Source organism: Mercenaria mercenaria, chromosome 12 (genome assembly GCF_021730395.1).
Source record: "Mercenaria mercenaria strain notata chromosome 12, MADL_Memer_1, whole genome shotgun sequence".
Taxonomy (NCBI): Eukaryota; Metazoa; Mollusca; class Bivalvia; order Venerida; family Veneridae; genus Mercenaria; species Mercenaria mercenaria.
This window is the reverse complement of record NC_069372.1, coordinates 48,542,901-48,565,366: the sequence shown is the minus strand read 5'-3', so window position 1 is coordinate 48,565,366 and position 22,466 is coordinate 48,542,901. Positions and strand designations below refer to the sequence as shown.

General features: G+C 36.9%; 1 protein-coding gene across 1 annotated transcript in view; it reads left to right on the top strand.

Moving 5' to 3' along the window:
• LOC123534516 (uncharacterized) overlaps positions 1 to 21,745 on the top strand; it is a 100,927-nt gene extending 79,182 nt beyond the window's left edge. Inside the window, exons 11-16 of the mRNA XM_053519971.1 lie at positions 1,765 to 1,884; positions 2,666 to 2,750; positions 2,983 to 3,117; positions 12,832 to 12,964; positions 17,214 to 17,920; positions 20,082 to 21,745. Coding sequence (XP_053375946.1) covers positions 1,765 to 1,884; positions 2,666 to 2,750; positions 2,983 to 3,117; positions 12,832 to 12,964; positions 17,214 to 17,920; positions 20,082 to 20,224 — 1,323 coding nt within the window. The 3' untranslated portion in view covers positions 20,225 to 21,745. The remainder of the gene's footprint in view (positions 1 to 1,764; positions 1,885 to 2,665; positions 2,751 to 2,982; positions 3,118 to 12,831; positions 12,965 to 17,213; positions 17,921 to 20,081) is intronic.
• Positions 21,746 to 22,466: the final 721 nt, after the last annotated feature.

Here is a 22,466-nt window from a genome sequence, read left to right as displayed (position 1 = left end):
TGATTCCGTAACCCTGTTTTATATTTGTACAAAATTATGCCCCTTTTTATACACCCGTTTGAAAAATGGGACGTATTATGGGAATGCCCCTGGCAGGCAGGCAGATGGGCAGGCAGTTGGGTGAGCGGCTGGCGTCCACTGGCTTTGTCTGGAGCATATTTTCTTCATGCATAGAGGGATTTTGATGAAATCTGGCACAATTGTTCACCATTATGAGACAGAGTGTCATGCACAAGAACCAGGTCCCTAGGTCTAAGTTCAAGGTCACACTTAGTGGTCAAATATCAAATTTAAGAATACTTTGTCCGGATCATATCTTCTTCGTGCATGGAGGGATTTTAATGTACCTTTGCGCAATTGTTCACAATCATGAAGCAGAATGTCATGCGCAAGAACCAGGTCCTTAGGTCTAAGGTCAAGGTCACACTAAGAGGTCAAAGGATACAAGAATGAAAACGTTTTCTGGAGCATTTCTTCAACATGCATGGAGGGATTTTGATGTTGCTTGGCAAAAATGTCATGCGCAAGAACCAGGTCCCTAGGTCAAGGTCACACTTAGAGGCCAAAGGTCATATACAAGAATGACTTTGTCCGGAGCATTTCTTCTTCATGTATGGAGGGATTTTGATGTAACTTAACACAGTTGTACACCATCATGTGACGGAGTGTCAAGCGCAGGTCCCTTCTTTAGGATTACTTCCCTTTGTTGTTACCAAAAATAGCTCATATTATAACTTTTTATGCCCCCACTTTGGTGGGGGGGCATATAGATTTGCCCTTTTCCGTCTGTCCTTCCGAGAATGTTGTGTCGCGCGCCTAGCTCCAAAAGTATTTGACGTAGAGTCACAGAGCTTTACAGGAATGTTGGTCAGCATGTGTAGTTGTGCACCTGGGGTTTTGCATCCAGATTCATTTAGTCGTGTAGGAGTTATGGCCCCTGACTTTGTAAAAATTGGTCATTTTAGTGTTGTGTTGCGCACCTGGCTCCAAAAGTATTTGACGTAGAGTCACAAAACTTTACAGGAATGTTGGTTAGCATGTGTAAGTATGCACATGGGGTTTCGCGTCCAGATTCATCCAGGTGTGTAGGAGTTATGGCCCCTGACTTAGTAAAAATTTGGTCATTTTAGTGTTGTGTCGCGCATAGCTCCAAAAGCATTTGACCTAGAGTCACCAAAGTTCACAGGAATGTTGGTCAGCATGTGCAGTTGTGCACCTGGGGTTTCGCGTCTGGATTCATTCAGTCATGTAGGAGTTATGGCCCCTGACTTAGTTAAATATTGGTCATTTTAATGTTGTGTCACATGTCAAAAATGTTTTCTTCTGATATTTTGGACTTTGAAATATTATAACTTTATTTTATTACTGTGTGTGTTCCTCCTGATGTTGGACATAATTCAAATGGAATTTGGTATACATCATTAGATTTGACATGTGCATCTTGTCAGGAATTTTATTTGTGAAATGTTGAATGAATTTTGTTTGTTTGTAGATTTTTCAGTGCTAGAACTATATTTTGTACTTTGAGTAGACAACTCATTTTATAATATTCATGCAATACATGTTAGATATAGTGTGCATCATAAACATTAAGTGAAGAAGTGCATGTTTTTATGACTTTCATGTCAGATGATTTTCTTGAGTTCCTTTACTTTTTGAATTTTAATAGTATTTTATTCTGTTCAGCATTTTAGGTGGCATGTGTCATATAATGTTGTCAGACGTCAGTCTTGTTGAAAATGAATATTCCTGTTTTTTTAACAGAAATGTATTTGGTCAGCAAATGATAGAGACATACAACTTAATAGTGTTGCTGAAAAGTGTCTAAAACAAAATGACTGGAAAGTTGAAAAATTTGACACAAATGTTGTTCAAGGAATAAAAGTGAGTAGAAATTATTTTCTTTTATCATGGCTTCATTGAAATAGTTAAACTCTATCTATCTATCTTATTCTGTAGCAGACAAGGAGACAGGACTTTAAACTATGCTCAGTCTTACTAAGCTTATGCCCTGCCTTGACATCTGCAACCAAACAGAAAAATAGCAGACTCAGTTTGATTGAATCTGTTCATGAGAGATAGAAGTGTAACACCTCCCACACCCCATTGCACCAGCTTAAGCAAAACTATTGCACAGGTACTGAATGGACTGCATGATCCCAAAGGATCAGAAAATATAACACATTCAGTTCAAGCCTGACTTGATGGGGATCCGTACTTTTAGCCTGACTATTCGAGGAATAAGTAGTAGCATTGGCGTCGGTGTCACACTTTGGTTAAGTTTTTCATACAAGTCTACATTTTGTCAAAGTATTTTGAGATAAAGCTTTGAAACTTTCAACACTTGTTAACCATCAAAATGTCCAGTTATAGGCAAGAGTACATAACTCCATCAAGGAATTGGCTGAATTATGACCCCTTTTGACTTAAAAATCTTGGTTAAGTTAATTGTACCAGTTCATATTTTGTGTAAAGTGGTGTTTGACATATGGCTTTGAAATTTTTATTACTTGTTCAGTATAATAGTCTTTATATGTAGGCAACAGCACATAGCTCTGACAACTATTTGGCTGAATTATGGCCCAATTATGAATTAAACATTCATTTACCGACATGTATTTTTAGTGTCACATTTTAAACAATTTTCTTTTCTCTACCAATTAAGAAAATCTGGAAGGACTTTGGTCAAAACAAGATACTAGACCTAAAAGACCAAGCTAAATGTCATATATGCATGATAAATCCAAAAGGTAAGATTAGAAATGTGAGCTCTTAAGATTTGACATGTTATTAAAAAGAAGATTATCTGTTGTAATTGAAGACTTTTAAAATAATAATACACACTGATTTTGCTGTTATTCGTGTTATAGAATGCTTCTGATTTTTAAAGATTATTAAGATATAATTTAAGCAATTACACCCACCACTGAACCGTTGTACAAACTGATTATATAAAATAATTAATTGAAACTTGATTTTCAGCGAGGGAAACCTCGATGACACAGAAGCATGCAGACAATTGTAGCCAGAAAATTGAAGTGTGCATAGCTTGCGAAAAGAACTCTTTTCTCAATCCAGTCACATGTTACTGCGGAACAGAATTGCAACCAGAAATAGGTGATTCTTGTAAACCTGAGCGCTATGTCTGTGGTACTAGTTGTTGCGAGCACTCATCGTCTGTCATAAATCTTTTTACAACATTCATAACAAACATTTTTACACCTCCCTTTTAACATCTTGGCATATATCAAACAAACCTCATTTAAAAGTGATTTTAATGCTCTTTTTTTGAGACTATTTGAAATTAGGTCATCCATAAAGTATTCTGATTGCAATGACATCTGAATGGTGAAAATCCTTATCCTTAATAAGCCCACCTGCTTAGCTCAGTTGTTAGAGCGTCGGTCTACGGATCACGGGGTTGTGAGTTTGATCCTCGGGCAGGGGCATATGTTCTCTGTGACTATTTGATAAACAACATTGTGTCTGAAATCATTAATCCTCAACCTCTTATTCATGTGGGGAAGTTGGCAGTTACTTGCGGAGAACAGGTTTGTACTGGTACAGAATCCAGGAACACTGGTTATTTTAACTGCCTGCTGTTATATGACTGAAATACTGTTGAAAAACGGCGTTAAACCCAAAACAAACAAACAAATTATCTTTTATAAGGTTTCAAAGAAATGTTTCTTTGCTAACTTCTACCAGATTTATTGTTGTTGTTTCAATTCATTTAAAACATGGTCACCAGAGAGCAGGTGAGGTTGGGTGGAAGGGGCAAATTTGTTCATGCAGTCATAACTTCAACATGTTTGCCATGGGTATTGGTGTGGAAACAGTGTCATTGAATGGTCTCTTTGCTAACTTCTACCAGATTTATTGTTGTTGTTTCAATTCATTTAAAACATGGTCACCAGAGAGCAGGTGAGGTTGGGTGGAAGGGGCAAATTTGTTCATGCAGTCATAACTTCAACATGTTTGCCATGGGTATTGGTGTGGAAACAGTGTCATTGAATGGTCCGTTTGGGTACGATCTACCATGGAAATTGAAATTCTTACTTGAAACTTCTGCCAGAATAGTTTATGACAGGTTCTTTGACTGATCTTTCACCAGAGCAATTCTTTTAGCTCACCTGAGGTGAGTTACTGTGATCGCTTGATGTCCGGCGTCTGTTGTCAGGTGTCTGTCGTCTGTCTGTTGTCTGTCAACAGTTAGCTTGTGTATGTGATAGAGGCTGTATTTTCCAACTGTTCTTCATGAAATTTAGTCAGAATAATAACCTTAATGAAATCTAAGCCAAGTTTGAAAATGGGTCATATTTGGTAAAAAGGTCACTAGGTCAAATCAAAGAAAAACCTTGTGTATGTTTATAGAGGCAGTATTTTTCAGTTCGTGAATTTTGGTTAGAATGATAACCTTGATAAAATCTAGACCAAGTTCGAGAATGGGTCATCTGCGGTCAAAAACTAAGTCACCAGGTCAAATAAAAAAAACCTTGTGTATGCGATAGAGGCTGTATTTCAGTTAATCTTCATAAACTTTGGTCAGAATGATTGCCTTGATGAAATCTGGGCCAAGTTCGACAATGGGCCATCTTTGGTCAAAAACTAGGTCACTAGGTCAAATCAAAGAAAAACCTTGTGTGTACGAGAGACTGTATTTTCAATTGATCTTCATGAAATTTGGCCAGAATAATTGCCTTGATAAAATATAGGTCAAGGTTGAATATGGGTCATCTTGGTTCAAAAAGTAGGTCACTAAATCAAATAAAAAAAAAACCTTGTGTATGGGATAGAGGTTGTATTTTTCAATTGATCTTCATGAAATTTTGTCAGAATAAATGCCTTGGTGAAATCTAGGTCGAGTTCTAATATGGGTCATCTGGGGTCAAATACTAGGACACTAGGTTAAATCAAAGAAAAACCTTGTGTATGTGATAGAAGCTGCATTTTTCAATTGATGTTTAGTCAGAATGATTGCCTTGATGAAATTTAGGTCAAGGATGAATATATTTCATTTGAGAACAAAAACTAGGTCACTAGTTCATATCAAAGACTCAAAAGACCACATTTTTGGTCCAATTCTAATGAAGAATGGCCAGAATATTTGTTTCCATGAAATCATTAGGTCAAACATATTTACACTGTTACGATGTGTTTCTCAGATAAGCGACCTAGGGCCCTCTTGGCCCTCTTGTTGTAAAAAACATGGCTAGCAGGAAACATGGCCACTGAACGTAAAGAGCCGTTGACTTGGAATTTCTTGACACTCCCCAGAAATGCCATTTTCAAAGGACAGATAACATTTTTTCAGTACTGGTGACCTATGACTTTTATTGTATATTTTTAGCTCACATGTCACTTTGTGACAAGGTGAGCTTTTGTGATCGCGCAGCGTCCGTCCGTCCGTGCGTCCATCCGTCCGTGCGTATACTTTTGCTTGTGACCACTCTAGAGGTCACATTTTTCATGGGATCTTTATGAAAGTTGGTCTGAATGTTCATCTTGATGATATCTAGGTCAAGTTTGAAACTGGGTCACGTGCGGTCCAAAACTAGGTCAGTAGGTCTAAAAATAGAAAAACCTTGTGACCTCTCTAGAGGCCATACTTTTCAATGGATCTTCATGAAAGTTGGTCAGAATGTTCATCTTGATGATATCTAGGTCAAGTTCGAAACTGGGTCATGTGCCTTCAAAAACTAGGTCAGTAGGTCAAATAATAAAAAAACCTTTTGACCTCTCTAGAGGCCATATTTTCCATGGGATCTGTATGAAATTTGGTCTGAATGTTCATCTTGATGATATCTAGGTCAAGTTTGAAACTGAGTCACGTGCGGTCCAAAACTAGGTCAGTAGGTCTAAAAATAGAAAACTGGGTCATGTGCCTTAAAAAACTAGGTCAGTAGGTCAAATAATAAAAAAACCTTGTGACCTCTCTAGAGGCCATATTTTTCATGGGATCTGTATGACAGTTGGTCTGAATGTTCATCTTGATGATATCTAGGTCAAGTTTGAAACTGGGTCAACTGCGGTCAAAAACTAGGTCAGTAGGTCTAAAAATAGAAAAAACTTGTGACCTCTCTAGAAGCCATACTTGTGAATGGATCTTCATGAAAATTGGTCAGAATGTTCACCTTGATGATATTTAGGTCAAGTTTAAAACTGGGTCACATGCCCTCAATAACTAGGTCAGTAGGTCAAATAATAGAAAAACCTTGTGACCTCTCTAGAGGCCATATTTTTCATGGGATCTGTATGATAATTGGTCTGAATGTTCATCTTGATGATATCTAGGTAAAGTTCGAAACTAGGTCAACTGTGGTAAAAAACTAGGTCAGTAGGTCAAAAAATAGAAAAATCTTGTGACCTCTCTAGAGGCCATAATTTTGAACGGATCTTCATGAAAATTAGTCAGAATGTTCATCTTGATGATATCTAGGTCAAGTTTGAAACTGGGTCAACTGCGGTCAAAAACTATGTCAGTAGGTCTAAAAATAGAAAAACCTTGTGACCTCTCTAGAGGCCATACTTTTGAATGGATCTTCATGAAAATTGGTCAGAATGTTCACCTTAATGATATCTAGGTCAAATTCGAAACTGGGTCATGTGCCATCAATAACTGTGTCAGTAGGTCAAATAATACTCAGTTCAAAACTGGGTCATGTGGGGACAGGTGAGCGATTCATGACCATCATGGTCCTCTTGTTGTTGTTTTTTTTAGATGATTGTCCTTCAATATCCAAAGTTTGAAGAAATTATTGGGAAAAAATTTGCTGATCTCGTATACAGGAATTCTAGCATACACGTAAAATGTCATTTTGTCAAGGTCAAGTTAACTGTTACTAAAAAAAATTTTTTTCTCAATTTGATCATAAAAAGTCTGGTTTCCTGTTTATAATTAGGTCTCACATCACACAGTAGTAGTGGATATTGATTTACTCCTGCCTTTGTGTGTGTCTGTCTGTCACGAATCTTATCCCTGCATTAAGTCAAACTTTTCTCATCCAATCTTCACCAAACTTTTCAATGTGTGTGTCTGTCTGTTACAAATTTTGTTTGCCCTCTAAGTCGAACATTTCTCATCCTGTCTTCACCAGATTTGAAAAAAATGTCCTTGACCGTAAGTCCTCAGCCAAGTTTGAGAACCAGTCAAATCGGCCTTGGCACTTTGGAATTATGGCCCTTGAATCACCGAATTGCTCAGATCTTTTGGCATGAAAAACTTGTATACTTCTTACCATGCGATAAGTAGTATAGGAGTCATTTATGCCCCAAGATTAATCATGTCAGATGATTAGGCAGTTAAGGTCCTGGTGTATGGTTGGCTCATATACAACATTTCAGTTGTGGGAGGCATACGCTTTTCTCATAAGCAGCTCTAACTTAGTTTTGATATAGTTACTTTCATCAGACCTTGTGTACAGCAAGGTTTCCCGAAGACATAGCATTGAGTGATATTTGGGGTCACTGTCACTAAAAAAGAAAAATGGCTTCCACTCAGTTTTTTAGTTTGGGGTACACCTATTGTCAGTAAATTTGGTGTGCAGATAGCTTTGATCAAACACAAAGGTTTGGAATAGCCCGTTTGCTTAGCTTAGTAGGGACAGTGCAGCTCTAGGGATCGCAGGTTCGTGAGTTCAATCCCATGGCGAGGCACGTGTTCTCTGTGACGATTTGATAGAAGACATCGTGTCTGAAATAATTTATCCTCCACTTCTTTCATGTGAAAGTTACTTGTGGAGAGCAGGTTTGTACTGGTACAGAATCCAGAAAAACTGATTCGGCTGACTGCCCACTGTTTTATATCTGCAATACTGTTGAAAAATGGCATTAAACCCAAAACAAACAAATGTTGGGAATGTATTTATGGGTCACTTGAGACAGGGTCAAGCTCATTGTATCTGAAAATAGAAAAGTGGTTTCGGCTTAATACTATTAGTTTGGAATGAGATAACCTAAGTTCCCCTTGGACACTGTGGTCTACAGTGTTGGACTTCAGAGATCATTTGTCCTGTGGAACAAATGGGTCACTGTTATAATCCCTCTGAGCACCTATTTTTAGCTCACCTGAGCACGAAGTGCTCAAAGGTGAGCTTTAGTGATCACCCTGTGTCCGGCGTCCGTCCGTCGTCAACAATTTGACTGTTAACACTCTAGAGGTCACATTTTTGGCCCGATCTTAATGAAACTTGGTCAGAATGTTACCCTTGGTAAAATCTTGGACGAGTTCGATATTGGGTCATCTGGGGTCAAAAACTAGGTCACCAGGTCAAATCAAAGGAAAAGCTTGTTAACACTAGAGGTCACAATTTTTGGCCCAATCTTAATGAAACTTAGTCAGAATGGTACCATTAATAAAATTTTGGATGAGTTTGCTATTGGGTCATCTGGGGTCAAAAACTAGGTCACCAGGTCAAATCAAAGGAAAAGCTTGTTAACACTGTAGAGGCCACATTTATGACTATATCTTCATGAAACTTGGTCAGAATGTTACTATTGATGATCTTAAGGTTCAGTTCGAATCTGGGTCATGTAGGATCAAAACCTAGGTCACCCGATCAAATCAAAGGAAAAGCTAGTTAACACTGTAGAGGCCACATTTATGACCATATCTTAATGAAACTTTGTCAGAATGTTAATCTTGATGATCTTTAGGTCAATAGGTCAGGTGAGCGATACAGGGCCTTCATGGCCCTCATGTTTTATAAAAAAAAGTCACCATGTTGCCATTTGGTCAAGGTCATATTTAAAATAAGAACATAGATTTTAGTTATGATTGACTGACTGTTGCCAAACTTGATGTACAACAAGCTTATATTAAGAACTGGCATTAGATTGTATTTTGTGGTCACTATTACAAAAGATAAAAAAAGGGTATATGCTCAGTATCCTTAGTTTGGGTACACCTGTTGTCAGCAAATTTTGTGTTTAGGCAGCTTTTATCAAAGAATCATAAATTACATATGGCAATGACACATCTACTTTTCTTATATCCGTACTTCTGAATGGCATGATTTGGTGCAGTCAGATATGTATAATAGAATATGACCATTTTAGCTCAACTGAACTATGTTTAGGGTGAGCTGTGAGAAAAGATGGATAGCCCCGCGTCCTCCATCAATCACCCGTCGTCCCTCTGTCAACATGTTTACTTCAGCATATTCTCATCTGCAACTACAGGTCAGAATTACACTAAACTTTTTGTCAGTAGCATCCTGGCATGGACCCCTATCAAGTTTGTTAAGATAATTATATCCCCACAAAACAATTTGGGGGTAGGAGTCGGTAGGTCTGTCGGTCCGTTGGTTTTCATAGTTTCCATACAATAAGTCATAAAAGGCTTTACAGATTTAAATAATGTTTGGTACAGAGGTGTAACATCAGAAAATGCAGGTCTTTGAGGTCAGTAGTTCAGAGGTGAAGTTAAACAGTTTCTGGATGATAACTTGAGAACGCTTTGGCTTAGGATCATAAATTTTGGTACACAGGTGTAACATCATAAAATACAGGTCAAGGTCGACTTGGAGACCAGTAGGTCAAAGGTCAAAGTCACAACTACTCTGAACAGTTAAATAGTTTCCGGATGATAACTTGAGAAAGCTTGGGCCAAGGATAATATATTTAGGTACACAGGTGTAACATGATAAAATTTAAATCAAGATTAATTTTGAGATATGTAGGTCAAAGGTAAAAGGTCAAATGACACAAAACAGTTAAATGGTTTCCGATTTGCCCCTTTTAGAGACTACCAGAGCTAAATTCAAAGTGCCTTTAAATGACTTTTCCTCATGAACCGCTTGATGGATCTTATCAAACCTGGTCTAGAGGATCATTATAATGCCCTTCCTCAAATTTATTAGATTTAGGTCACTAGAGCTAAAAATAAAGATACCTTTAAAAGGCATTTTCTCATGAACCGCTTGATAGATTTCATCAAACTTGGCATCAATAGAAGTTCCTCTCCTAATTATATTCAGATGGGGGTAGTTTGCCCCTTTAAGGGGCCGCTAGGACTAGAAATAAAAAGTACTTTTTAATGACTACTTCTCTTGAACTGCTCAATTGATTTTCATCAAACTTAGTCCTTAACATCATTAATAGATCCTCTCAAAACTTTGTTCAGTTGGGGGTCGCTTGCCCCTATTAGGGGGCACCAGAGTTAAAAACTGGAAATGCCTTTAGAATGTTTTTCACATGAACCACTTAATGAATCTTCATCAAACTTGATTTGTAGCATCATTGTAAGGCCCTTTAATAGATTTGCTCAATTTGAGACACTTTGTCCCTTTTAAGGGTTGCTAGAGCTAAAAATAGATATACCTATAACTAACTTTTTTAGCTCACCTGAGGACGAAGTGCTCAGAGGTGAGCTTTTATGATCGCCCTGTGTCCATCGTCCGTCGTCGTCCGTCCATCCATCGTCTGTCCGTCCATCGTCAACAGTTTGACTGTTAACACTCTAGAGGTCACAATTTTGGCCCAATCTTAATGAAACTTGGTCAGAATGTTACCCTCAATTCAATCTTGGACGAGTTCGATATTGGGTCATCTGGGGTCAAAAACTAGGTCACCAGGTCAAATCAAAAGAAAAAGCTTGTTAACACTCTAGAGGTCACAATTTTGGCCCAATCTTAAGAAACTTGGTCAGAATGTTACCCCTCAATAAAATCTTGGACGAGTTCGATATTGGGTCATCTGGGTTCAAAAACTAGGTCACCAGGTCTAATCAAAGGAAAAGCTTTTTAACACTGTAGAGGCCACATTTTTGACTATATCTTCATGAATCTTGGTCAGAATGTTAATCTTGATGGTCTCAAGGTCTAGTTTGAATCTGGGTCATGTAGGATTAAAAACTAGGTCACCAGGTCAAATCAAAGGAAAAGCTAGTTAACACTGTAGAGGCCACATTTATGACCATATCTTAATGAAACTTGGTCAGAATGTTGATTTTGATGATCTTTAGGTCAAGTTCAAATCTGGGTCCAGTTGGGTCAAAAACTAGGTCACTAGGTCAAATCAAAGAAAAGCTTGTTAACACTCTAGAGGCCACATTTATGACTGTATCTTCATGAAACGTGGTCAGAATGTTAATCTTGATGATCTTTAGGTCAATAGGTCAGGTGAGCGATACAGGGCCTTCATGGCCCTCTTGTTTCTCTTGAACTCCTGGATGGGTCATCATCAAACTGTGATCATCATGATAAGGTCATTTACCAGGTTTGTTCAGTTTTGGGCACTCTTGTCCTTGAATGTTAATCTTGATGGTCTCAAGGTCCAGTTTGAATCTGGGTCATGTTGGATCAAAAACTAGGTCACCAGGTCAAATCAAAGGAAAAGCTAGTTAACACTGTAGAGACCACATTTATGACCATATCTTAATGAAACTTGGTCAGAATGTTGATTTTGATGATCTTTAGGTCAAGTTCGAATCTGGGTCATGTGGGGTCAAAAACTAGGGCACCGGGTCAAATCAAAGGAAAAGCTAGTTAACACTTTAGAGATCACATTTATGACCATAACTTTATGAAACTTGGCCAGAATGTTAATCTTGATGATCTTTAGGTCAATAGGTCAGGTGAGCGATACAGGGCCTTCATGGCCCTCTTGTTTCTCTTGAACTTCTGGATGGGTCATCATCAAACTGTGATCATCATGATAAGGTCATTTACCAGGTTTGTTCAGTTTTGGGTACTCTTGTCCTTTTTGAGTCCACTTCAGCTTAAAATAGAAATACCTGTAATGTAGTTCTCATGAGCCCCGTTGTGAATCTTCATCAAACTTGGTCTGCAACATCATGTTGGTGTCTTATATCAAATTTATTCAAATGTGGGCACTTGGGCCCATTTTGAGGCCACAAAAGTTAAAAAATTGAAATACCTTTGATAGCTTTGCGTTTTTCGTGCTTGACAGCAAAATATAAAATTTTTGTAAAATAATTTTGTTTTAAAGGGAAAGGCAATGTTTTTCGTATGTTAATTTCTTCTCTTAGGATTTCTCAAATCATTTTAAGATCTGAAATAATTTTCGAAATCGGCTTTAAAGTGAGGAAGTTATGAGCATTTCAATATTTTATCAAAATGGTGGCCAATTTGTTTCCATGACAACAAAAAATAAAATGGCGGATTTATTAGATTTTTAGATACAAATTTTAACTGTATTTACTTACTTCTGTTAAACAATTTCTCTCCTTTTAACAGTTATCTTGAAAGAAATAACCATGTGTTACAGCAGTGTGTAAATTACGTAATAAACACACTAAAATGGCTACCTCCATGATCGGTCATTTTTCTGAATTTCAAACTGCCATAAATTTCCTATAGTGGTCAGATAAAAAAAAAATCAGCATTTTGAAAGTCTTGAGGATGGTTTCCATATGAAATTAACTTATTGTTAGGCATTCCTTGCCCTTTAATGAACAGCTGAAATGATTTTCTTCAAACCTACTTAGAAGCAACGCCAAATGATTACAGTTTTCTTCAGGTGAGCAACTTAGGCCCACTTGTTAAACAGAATTTGTTTGCGTGATAAAAAGTTTTGTGGAGTTTTCACTCTCGTTTCGTGTATTTCTTTTTCAATTACTAAGTTCAGTGTACATGTTTCTTGTCAGTTTGCAATTACAGCTTTTGCTTTTAGTTTCTTAACATCACTAGTGGGAGCATTCATGACCTGTGAAGACATTCCTAATAAAATCTTTGCATGACGGAATTGCCAGTAGAACAAGATAACCTTCCCTTCTAGCATTTTTTGGTTACTATAAGGAAATAAAACGATTTAAATGTTTTATAAATGATTAGAAAACCTATTACTATGTACACACTTTATCAATTTTAGGAAGTAAGTATGGTGCATTGCTGGTAGCAGGAAATGATTTGAAAAACATGTCAGTGGCAGAAGCATTGACAAAGGATATCAAGGAGCTAAAGAAACTGATTACGTCAAGAGCACCACGTATAATGGGAATGAGGTTCTTTGTTTATTTTTTTATGTTGTTCAGCTTTTACATTTTCTTGCCTTAAGCAATTTGCAACATATATAAACATGATACATCACGTCTGTCTTTTTAGGTAGTTCTGCACGTTCGGATCTGATTTTTCAAAACTTTAGAATGTACTTAGAATATTCGGCAAATGAAATTGATAGGATCGTTTGCTTGAGTTTTTGTTAGACCGACTTAAAAAATTTTGCCCACAAACAAGTTTTCATAATGTGAGTCTATGAAAAAAACAACAGTTTTGATAACATTTTCCTGAATAGAATTTTTTCTACCATGTAGATTTTAATAAAACTGCTCTTATGAATAAATATAAACGTGAATAAACATATGATCTATATTATGGTGACATAAAATGTGTAGATTTTGAGATATTTGTGCATGAATAAAGAGATCTGCACATTTTAAGCTGATTTTAAGACATTATTTGGAATTATTTAACGTGTCAAACTTTCCAGTATCATATTTGAATTTAGAAAGATAGTAACTTTGCCGTTTTAATAAATTTACTCAAGAGTTTCCATTAATGCATAAAATGATTTTCAGGAATGAATTCAGGATTTATACTACATTTTTCCGCATAAATAACGTTACACCATTGATTTTAGTTTATCAAACGTGCAGAACTACCTTAAGATCTGCGGAGCTTGTGATCGTTAGTTGTCTGTCCGTCAATGACTGCAAGTTGTTGGTTAAGTTTAATTATGGTTCACCTCGGACTATTTTGGCGATGATTATAAAAGAACGCCATATTTAATCGTGTTAAAATTACCTTAATTTCTTTACCAGTGTTAATCATTTTATGATAAAATAGCTTTACGTTAGCACTCTATTAAGTTCAATTCTTGTTAACATTGGACCAGCAGGTCCAAAACCATATGGTACGCTCCTTGACAAAGCTTGTATTAGTGACCAAAAATCGATATTGAAATAATAAAATGTTTGTGAAGAGCGTTCTTTTAACTTAAAAATCAGAAAATTTGAAGAAATTATCTTCACTATCTCAATACTTACAATGTTTTGAAATATGTCACCGAATGCATTCAGAGACGTGACGCCAAGAATGTCATGAATACGGTATGACGTCGTTGTGCATGGTTTGTATTTATCAAGTCATTTCTGCGCCAAATAAAGCATATCACTGACTAAACATCATGCATTTGGATATTCAGAAACAGTTTAAAATTTACTGAAAAATAACTTAACCGTGTATTTTTGGTTTAATCAATGACCTTTTATATATACACCTCTTTATTCTCATTGTGTATTGGTGCTTTGGAATTTCGGTTGCCATGACAACACAAATAACATTTATTTATAAAAATGTTAAATTTTGATTGACCTTAGATAATTGTATTACAATATACTAGTTTCTAGTTTTTGCAAGAACATAAGAAAAACAATGACTATCCAGTATTTTAAATTAATCATTATGCAATAATTATATCATGTCAATAATACAGGTTTTCTCATGGAACAGCCCATATCAAAGGTTGACATATTAACTATGTTTACACGTTTCTTAACTTAACTTAATACATTGTTTTAAGATCTTGTTAAACCCCATTTTAAACGGAAGGGGTAGGGAGGGTATCGTTCTGTTCATCCGTTCTATTTTATGTCCCATCCATATCGAGGGTTGACTGCAACACTGTAGTTATTCAGTTTCAGAAAACTACAAGAAAAAACAACCTCATTTCACACAAAAAATCAATATACCAATCAGGATCCGACCTGTATATCATACTGTATATAATCCTAGAAGAAGAAATGGTCCCAGACATGTCAAAATTCTATTTTCTCTTCGTTTAAGCAAAGAAGTATGAAAAGTTATTTTTATAGCTCTTTGGTTTAAGTCTAATTCAACAATCTTCGTTTGTGTCAGATTGAATTTGAGTCGCTTTGGTCAAATTCTTATGTATTTACCTGTCGACCTGTGTCTTGCATACATAAAGGCGTGATCGTGCATTGCAAAACATATAGTAGAAATATAAAAAAATATAATTGATTTGCCTGATAATTTTTTGCATATCCATATTGGATTGGGTGTCACCAGAGGTAATTTCAGACAAAAGATTGTTTTATATGTGTGCAGTACTTATTCTTTGTATACAGTGAGCAGCGTTTACAATTTTAATTTTTCATTATTGCTGATAGACACCAGTTGTCATTTATTCTTATTAAGCCTTGCATAAACTTTTGTTCAGGCAGTGCCGAAAGTCTTCGTAAATTTGTTATTCTCAATGTCAGATCTCTCTTGCATGTTGTGAAGTAGAAAGGACTTAATTCGTCAGATTGCTTTTGAATGATCACTAAAATGATCACTCTAATCATTAGAAACTGCAAACAAAAGCAGTTAAATATAACAAATTTTAAAATATTCCCTTTTGATTGGTTTATATTATTGTAAAACATAAGATAATCCTTTTTATAAGAAAACAGGTTTTTGATTTAGAATATATCAAAGTTACAAATACAGTTTCTAATCTCAGTTATATAATGCTAACATAGGACTTCTTTTTCCTTATTAGCTTGTTATTATTTCAACTCACATAGAACATTGTTTTAAGAGGTAAATTTACTTCAAAACCAGTAATTATTGACTTTATGTGCTTATTTTAATAAAAGTCACACGAGTTGGATACCTCAAGAGCTAAAACATGAGTTTAGTCTTTCCTTTTTACACACACATGAAGTAAAACATTTAAACAAAATCTAAGCATATCAAAAACATTTAGTTGATAGAGCAGATTTGAATATGATCGAACAAGGAAGTTGATCCTCTTAGTGAAAAAAATGTGTGTATTTTGGCATAGGTAACAATGCAATGTCATTATATGCGAAATTATATAAGACTAATCAGTATATAATACAATTTTGAGACGGACCTTTATAATTATGTTTATGAGGCTAGCGAATGACACCTGTAAAAAGTCGAATTTCGATAATCTCTAAGTAAAACACTCTTTGAATTGGCAGGAGAGGGATTGGATATGTTTTTACACGCCTGTTTTGGAAAAATGATACGTATTATGTGATGGCGCTTGCGTCTGCCCATCCGTCATAAATTGTATCCGGAACATAACTTTATAAGCAGAAAAGGTGTTGACTTTAAACTTGGCATATAGGTAGATGGCGATAAGTTCTTGACCGGCTCTTTAGGTCAAAGGTCAAAATCACAAGCTGAGCGAACAGGTCAAAATTGTCGAAATAACGAAATAACCATGCAGTGTATTGACTTCAAACTTGAGATGTACGTAGGTGGTGATGAAACCATGTGCAAAGTACATGAAACGGGTCTGTAGGTCAAAGGTTAAGGTCTCAAATTGAGCTCAAAGGTCAAATCTGCCCGTTATATTTTGTGTCCGGAGCTTAACTTATTTACCCTTCAAACTTGGGATGTAGGTAGGATGTGATGAGACGATATGCAGAGTGCATGTACCAGGGTGGTAGGTCAAAGCAGGCCTCCTAGTGAAACCTTTAAAAACCTTTAATTTCAGAGCAAACCTTTAAAACCTTTAAATCTTCTGAAAAAACCTTTAAAACGGCCAAATAGTCTGTAATTTTCACTCAAAACCTATATTTTTGTTCAGACTGCTTGCCGTGCCAGTTTAAAGCAAGTAATGGTTATACTACTGTATTTCGTCCCCCCTTTTAAGTGTTGTTATTAGGATACTGCTTGTGTATCTTTCATCTTGAGTTTTTCAGAATGCTGTTTTGTTCACCAGACCACATACATGTAGTAAATACCTATATATATTATGTGTTTTCAACGAGAATTCCGACAAAAATAGCCTTTATTTACTCTTTATTTTTTAATATTTTACACTAAAAGGCCTTTATTTCCATAGATTGAAGCCTTTATAAAAACCTTTATTTTTGTTCAGGCCTGCTAGGAGGCCTGTCAAAGGTCAAGGTCACAGGAAGGCCAAATCTGCCAATCATATTTCGTGTCTTGAGCATAACTTCAAATATTAAAGGTATTTACTTGAAACTTGGAATATAGGCAGGTGATAATGAGACGATGTGCATACTGCAGTAGTTTACATTACAACCACCCTTCTCCCCCAAACACCTCTCACCAATAAAAAAGTCTTCAAAATTTGCTTCCGTTCTCCTCTAATATAACCCTTCGGGCGTATATTGGCCCGTTTGGCGGAGTTCTTGTTTTTAATTTTGCATATGTATGTATACGTTTGACTGTCATTTATTATTTTTATAGTGAAAGAAAGGTTCACACAGTAGTACCAAGAAAACCTGGAGAAGGGCCAGAAAATCTTTGGCCAAAAGTGAAAGAATGTATAGATATCTTTAGCGAAGATAAAGATATTGATACATTGCTGATCTATTTTTCCTGTCACGGTGCAAAGAACAAGGGCTCTGGTGATGCAGAAAACAATTGTTTTGAACTTGGATCAGAAAGTATTGCAATGACAACGTTTCAGAAGGAGTTGAAACGTCTGGACAATATTGATAAACTGGTGATAGTTTTAGATCGCTGCCATCCTTCAAGGATAAAGTTTCAGGACGGTAGAAAATTCATTCAGATAAATGCATGCAAAGAAAACCAGAAGGCAGACATAACGGATGAAGGCAGCATTTTTACAAAATATCTCGTTCAAGGATTAAAAGCAAATTCAGAGGGGAAGAGATGCGCTGACAATTGTCAGTGTTGTAATGACTACTGGGCAAAAAGGACTGATTTTATTACGGTCCAAAGCTTATATGATTATGTAAAGCATCATATGAGGAAAGTATCTCCGACAATAGCTTTGGACTTGCAGGGAGACAGCAGCAACATTGCATTCTACACAGACGACCAAGTTCTTATAGAGTTTGAGGATTGTACTGGCACTAAAAAAGATGTACCGCTTGAGTATCTTCAAAACATAGAGCAGCTGGAATCTAAATTGTTTAAGATGTTTGAAAGTAAGTAAAAAGTTAAATATTACTTCCCTTTTTAGCTCAGTAGGCCAGATCAAAGGAAAAGCTTGTGAACACCCTAGAGGCACACTCTTGATGCCAAATTTGTGACCTAATCTTTATGAAACTTGGTCAGAATGTTTGTCTTGATGATCTTCAGGTCAAGTTCAAAACTGGGTCATGTGGTGTCAAAAACTAGGTCAGTAGGCCAGATCAACAGAAAAGCTTGTGAACACTCGAGGCCAAATTTGTGACCCAATCTTTATGAAACTTTGTAAGAATGTTTGTCTTGAAGATCTCTAGGTCAAGTTTGAAACTAGATCATGTTGGATCAAATACTAGGTCAGTAGGCCAGATCAAAAGAAAAGATTGTGAACACTCTAGAGGTCACAGTTGTGACCCAATATTTATGAAACTTTGTCAGAATGTTTGTCTTGATTATCTCTAGGACAAGTTCGAAACTGGGTCATGTTGGCTCAAAAACTAGGTCAGTAGGTCAGATCAAAGGAGAAGCTTGTGAACACTCTAGAGGCCATATTTGTGACCCAATCTTTATGGAACTTGGTCAAAATGTTTGTCTTGATAATCTCTGTGTCAAGTTTGAAACTAGGTCATGTAGGGTCAAAAACTAGGTCAATAGGCAGATCAAAGGAAAAGCTTGTGAACACTCTAAGAGGCCACATTTGTGAAACAATTTTTATGAAACTTGGTCAGAATGTTTGTCTTGATGATCTCTAGGTAAAGTTTGAAACTAGGTCATGTGGGGTCAAAAACTAGGTCAGTAAGCCAGATCAAAAGAAAAGCTTGTGAACACTCTAGAGGCCACATTTGTAACCCAATCTTTATGAAACTTGGTCAGAATGTTAGACTTGATGTTTTCTAGGACAGGTACGAAACTGGGTCATGTTGTGTGAAAAACTAGGGGATTAGGGCAGATCAACGAAAAAACTTGTGAACACTCTAGAGGCGGTCACATTTGTGACCCAATCTTTATGAAACTTGGTCAGAATGTTTGTCCTGATGATCTTTAGGTAAAGTTCAAAACTGGGTCATTGGGGGTCAAAAACTAGGTCAGTAGGCCAGATCAACAGAAAACCTTGTGAACACTCGAGGCCAAATTTGTGACCTAATCTTTATGAAATTTGACAGATGTTTGTCTTGATGATCTCTAGGTCAAGTTCGAAACTAGATCATGTGGGGTCAAAAACTAGGTCAGTAGGCCAGATCATCAGAAAAGCTTGTGAACACTCTAGAAGCCACATTTGTGGCCCAATCTTTATGAAACTTGGACAGAATGTTTGTCTTAAAAAACTCCAGGTCAAGTACAAAACTAGTTTATATGAGGTCAAAAACTAGGTCAGCAGGCCAGATCAAAGGAAAAGCTTGTGAACACTCTTGAGGCCAAATTTGTGACCCAGTCTTTATGAAACTTGGTCAGAATGTTTGTCTTGATGATCTTCAGGTCAAGTTCAAAACTGGGTCATGTGGTATCAAAAACTAGGTCAGTAGGCCAGATCAACAGAAAAGCTTGTGAACACTCGAGGCCAAATTTGTGACCCAATCTTTATGAAACTTTGTAAGAATGTTTGTCTTGAAGATCTCTAGGTCAAGTTTGAAACTAGATCATGTGGGGTCAAATACTAGGTCAGTAGGCCAGATCAAAGAAAAGATTGTGAACACTCTAGAGGTCACAGTTGTGACCCAATATTTATGAAACTTTGTCAGAATGTTAGCCTTGATGATCTCTAGCTCAGTTTAGAAAATGGGTCAGCCGGGTCAAAAAGTAGGTCAGTAGGCCAGATCAAAGGAAAACCTTATGAACACTCTATAGGCCACAGTTATGACTCAATCTTTATGAAACTTGGTCAGAATGTTTGTCTTGATGATCTCTAGGTCAACTTTTAATCTGGGTCATTTAGGGTCGAAAACTTTGTCACATGGTCAAATCAAAGGAAAAGTCTGTGAACACTCAAGGCTACAGTTGTGACTCAATCTTTATGAAACTTGATCAGAATGTTTGTCTTGATGATCTCTTGGTTAAGTTCAAAACTGGCTCATTAGGGCTAAAAAACTAGGTCAGTAGGCCAGATCAACTCTGGTGAGCGATATATAGGGCCATTATGGCCCTCTTGTTCTATTACTTACACTGTTTATTTTATATTTTCAGAAGAGGATAAAGTGAATAAAGTCCGAATACTAAGACATACGTATAGAAAAGAGAAAGATCTAGAAGAGTGTGACACACTGGAAAAGGTTATGTCGGCCTGGGTCCACAGACAACCATTGAAAGTAAAATTTGAACCTGTCTGATATCATACGTATAGAAAAAGGCAGTGATATAGATACAGAAATGCATTACCATGCAAACTTGTACACAACTTGTATTGGCATAATATCTCGGTTCCTTTCGAAAACTAGCCAGATCCCATCATGGGTTCGAGAGGGGCCCCTTAAATGGCCAAAATTTGCTATTTTTGGCTTGTGAACATAATAGAGACCACATTTTGCAATCAACTTTACTCAGACTTGCACACAACATGTATTGGCATAATATCATGGTTCTTTTCGAAAACTGGCCGGATCCCATCATGGTTCCACAGTTATGGCCCCTTTAAGGGCCAATTTTTGCTATTTCGGCTTTTGCAGCCATATAGAGACGTCAGTTATGGTTAGATTTGATACAAACTTGCAAAATTACTCTAGCCCTAACCCTAACCCGTGAGGTCGAATCATAGGTTCTAGAGTTATGGCCCTTGAATGAACATTGAAAGTGCCAAAGTATGTTAATTTTTGCCTTGTGACCATTTTGCATTCAACTTTAGAAAATCATGCACACAACTTAAATCACAGTAAGATATCCATTCCCGTTGCTTGAAGGTCAAGGTCACACATTGAGGTCAAAGTCAGCACTTATAAATAAAATGGTTATATCTCTGCAACTATTGATGGTATTGGTTTTGAAACTTTATGTATGTCATCAGGTTGACCTAGACACTATGCACTTATTATCCCCCGCCGATGAAATCGGGAGGGGGGTATTGAAATGGCGTTGTCAGTCCGTCCGTGCGTGCGTCCGTCCGTCCGCAGCCATTTCTCAGTAACTAGCAGGTAGAATTTCATGAAACTTGAAATAAACATGAACCAACATACTGCGATGATGCCCGTCAAGTTTCTTTTTGGATTGGTCAATTTCCCTTCGAGTTATTGCCCTTGATTTAATGAAAAATGCTCCAAAAATGTCTGTCCGCAGCCATTTCTCAGTAACTATCGGGTAGAATTTCATAAAACTTGACCTAAACATGCACCAGCATACTGCGATGATGCCCGTCAAATTTTTTATCGGATTGGTCAATTTCCCTTAGAGTTATTGCCCTTGATTTAATGAAAAATCTACATCTGCAACCATTTCTCAGTAACAAGCTGGTAGAATTTCATGAAACTTGAAATAAATATTAACCAACATACTTCGATGATGCCGGTCATTTTTTTTTTCAATTGGTCAATTTTCCTTAGAGTTATTGCCCTTTAATTGTTTAAAAATCTACAGATTTGTACATAACAAACCAACCCATTGGTAGAATTTCATTAAACTTCTTTCATTCTTTTCCATGAACATTTAGTATAAACATCTGAAGTTTTGTACCCACACCTGGTCACCACCTTGCCTTGGTCACACATCCTCCCCCTCTCAACCCCCCCCCCCCCCCCACCCCAAAAAAATCATTCCTTTTTTTTTTTCCAAACCTTCCATGAATATTTATTAGCATGCAGAGTTGTACCATTCCCCCACCTCACTCTACAGTCGGTCTTGCCCACCACCCCGATCATACGTCCCCATCCCCCATCCATTTTTTTTTTTTTTTTTTTTTTTTCAATTTTAATTTTCCATCAATATAATCAACAGGTGAAATGTTGTACCCTCACCCGGACACCCCCACTGCCCAACCTCTCCGCTGCCCCCCCCCCCCCCCCCCCCCCCCGACCCCCAAAAAAGGCATTCATTTTCTGTTAAAATGATTTTGACTAATGAAATTATTTGCTTTTTAATAACATCCTTAACTTTTTGCCAGAAATATTTTTTTACCATTCCTCACCTCACTCACCTCAAGCCCTTTCGGCGGGGGATACTTTTGCTTGTTTTATATGTGATTGCCTTCCCCGATTTAAATCAAAATGGATTTATATCAGTAAGTATTTATAGGACTCATTTGAAATTTCGTTATTGTCATTAGTTGGACTGAGACAATCAGGGTAGATAACTATGGACTGATTTTATGTAAAATTACCTCCCTTTATTATGCCCCCCTTCGAAGAAGGAGGGGTATATTGTTTTGCAGATGTCGGTCGGTAGGTCGGTCTGTCGGTCGGTCGGAATGTAGACCAATCCGTTTCCGGATGATAACTCAAGAACGCTTGGGCCTAGGATCATGAAAGTTGATAGGGAGGTTGGTCATCACAAGTAGATTACCCCCATTGATTTTGAGGTCTGTATGTCAAAGGTCAAGGTCACAGTGACCCTGAATAGTAAAACGGTTTCCAGATGATAACTCAA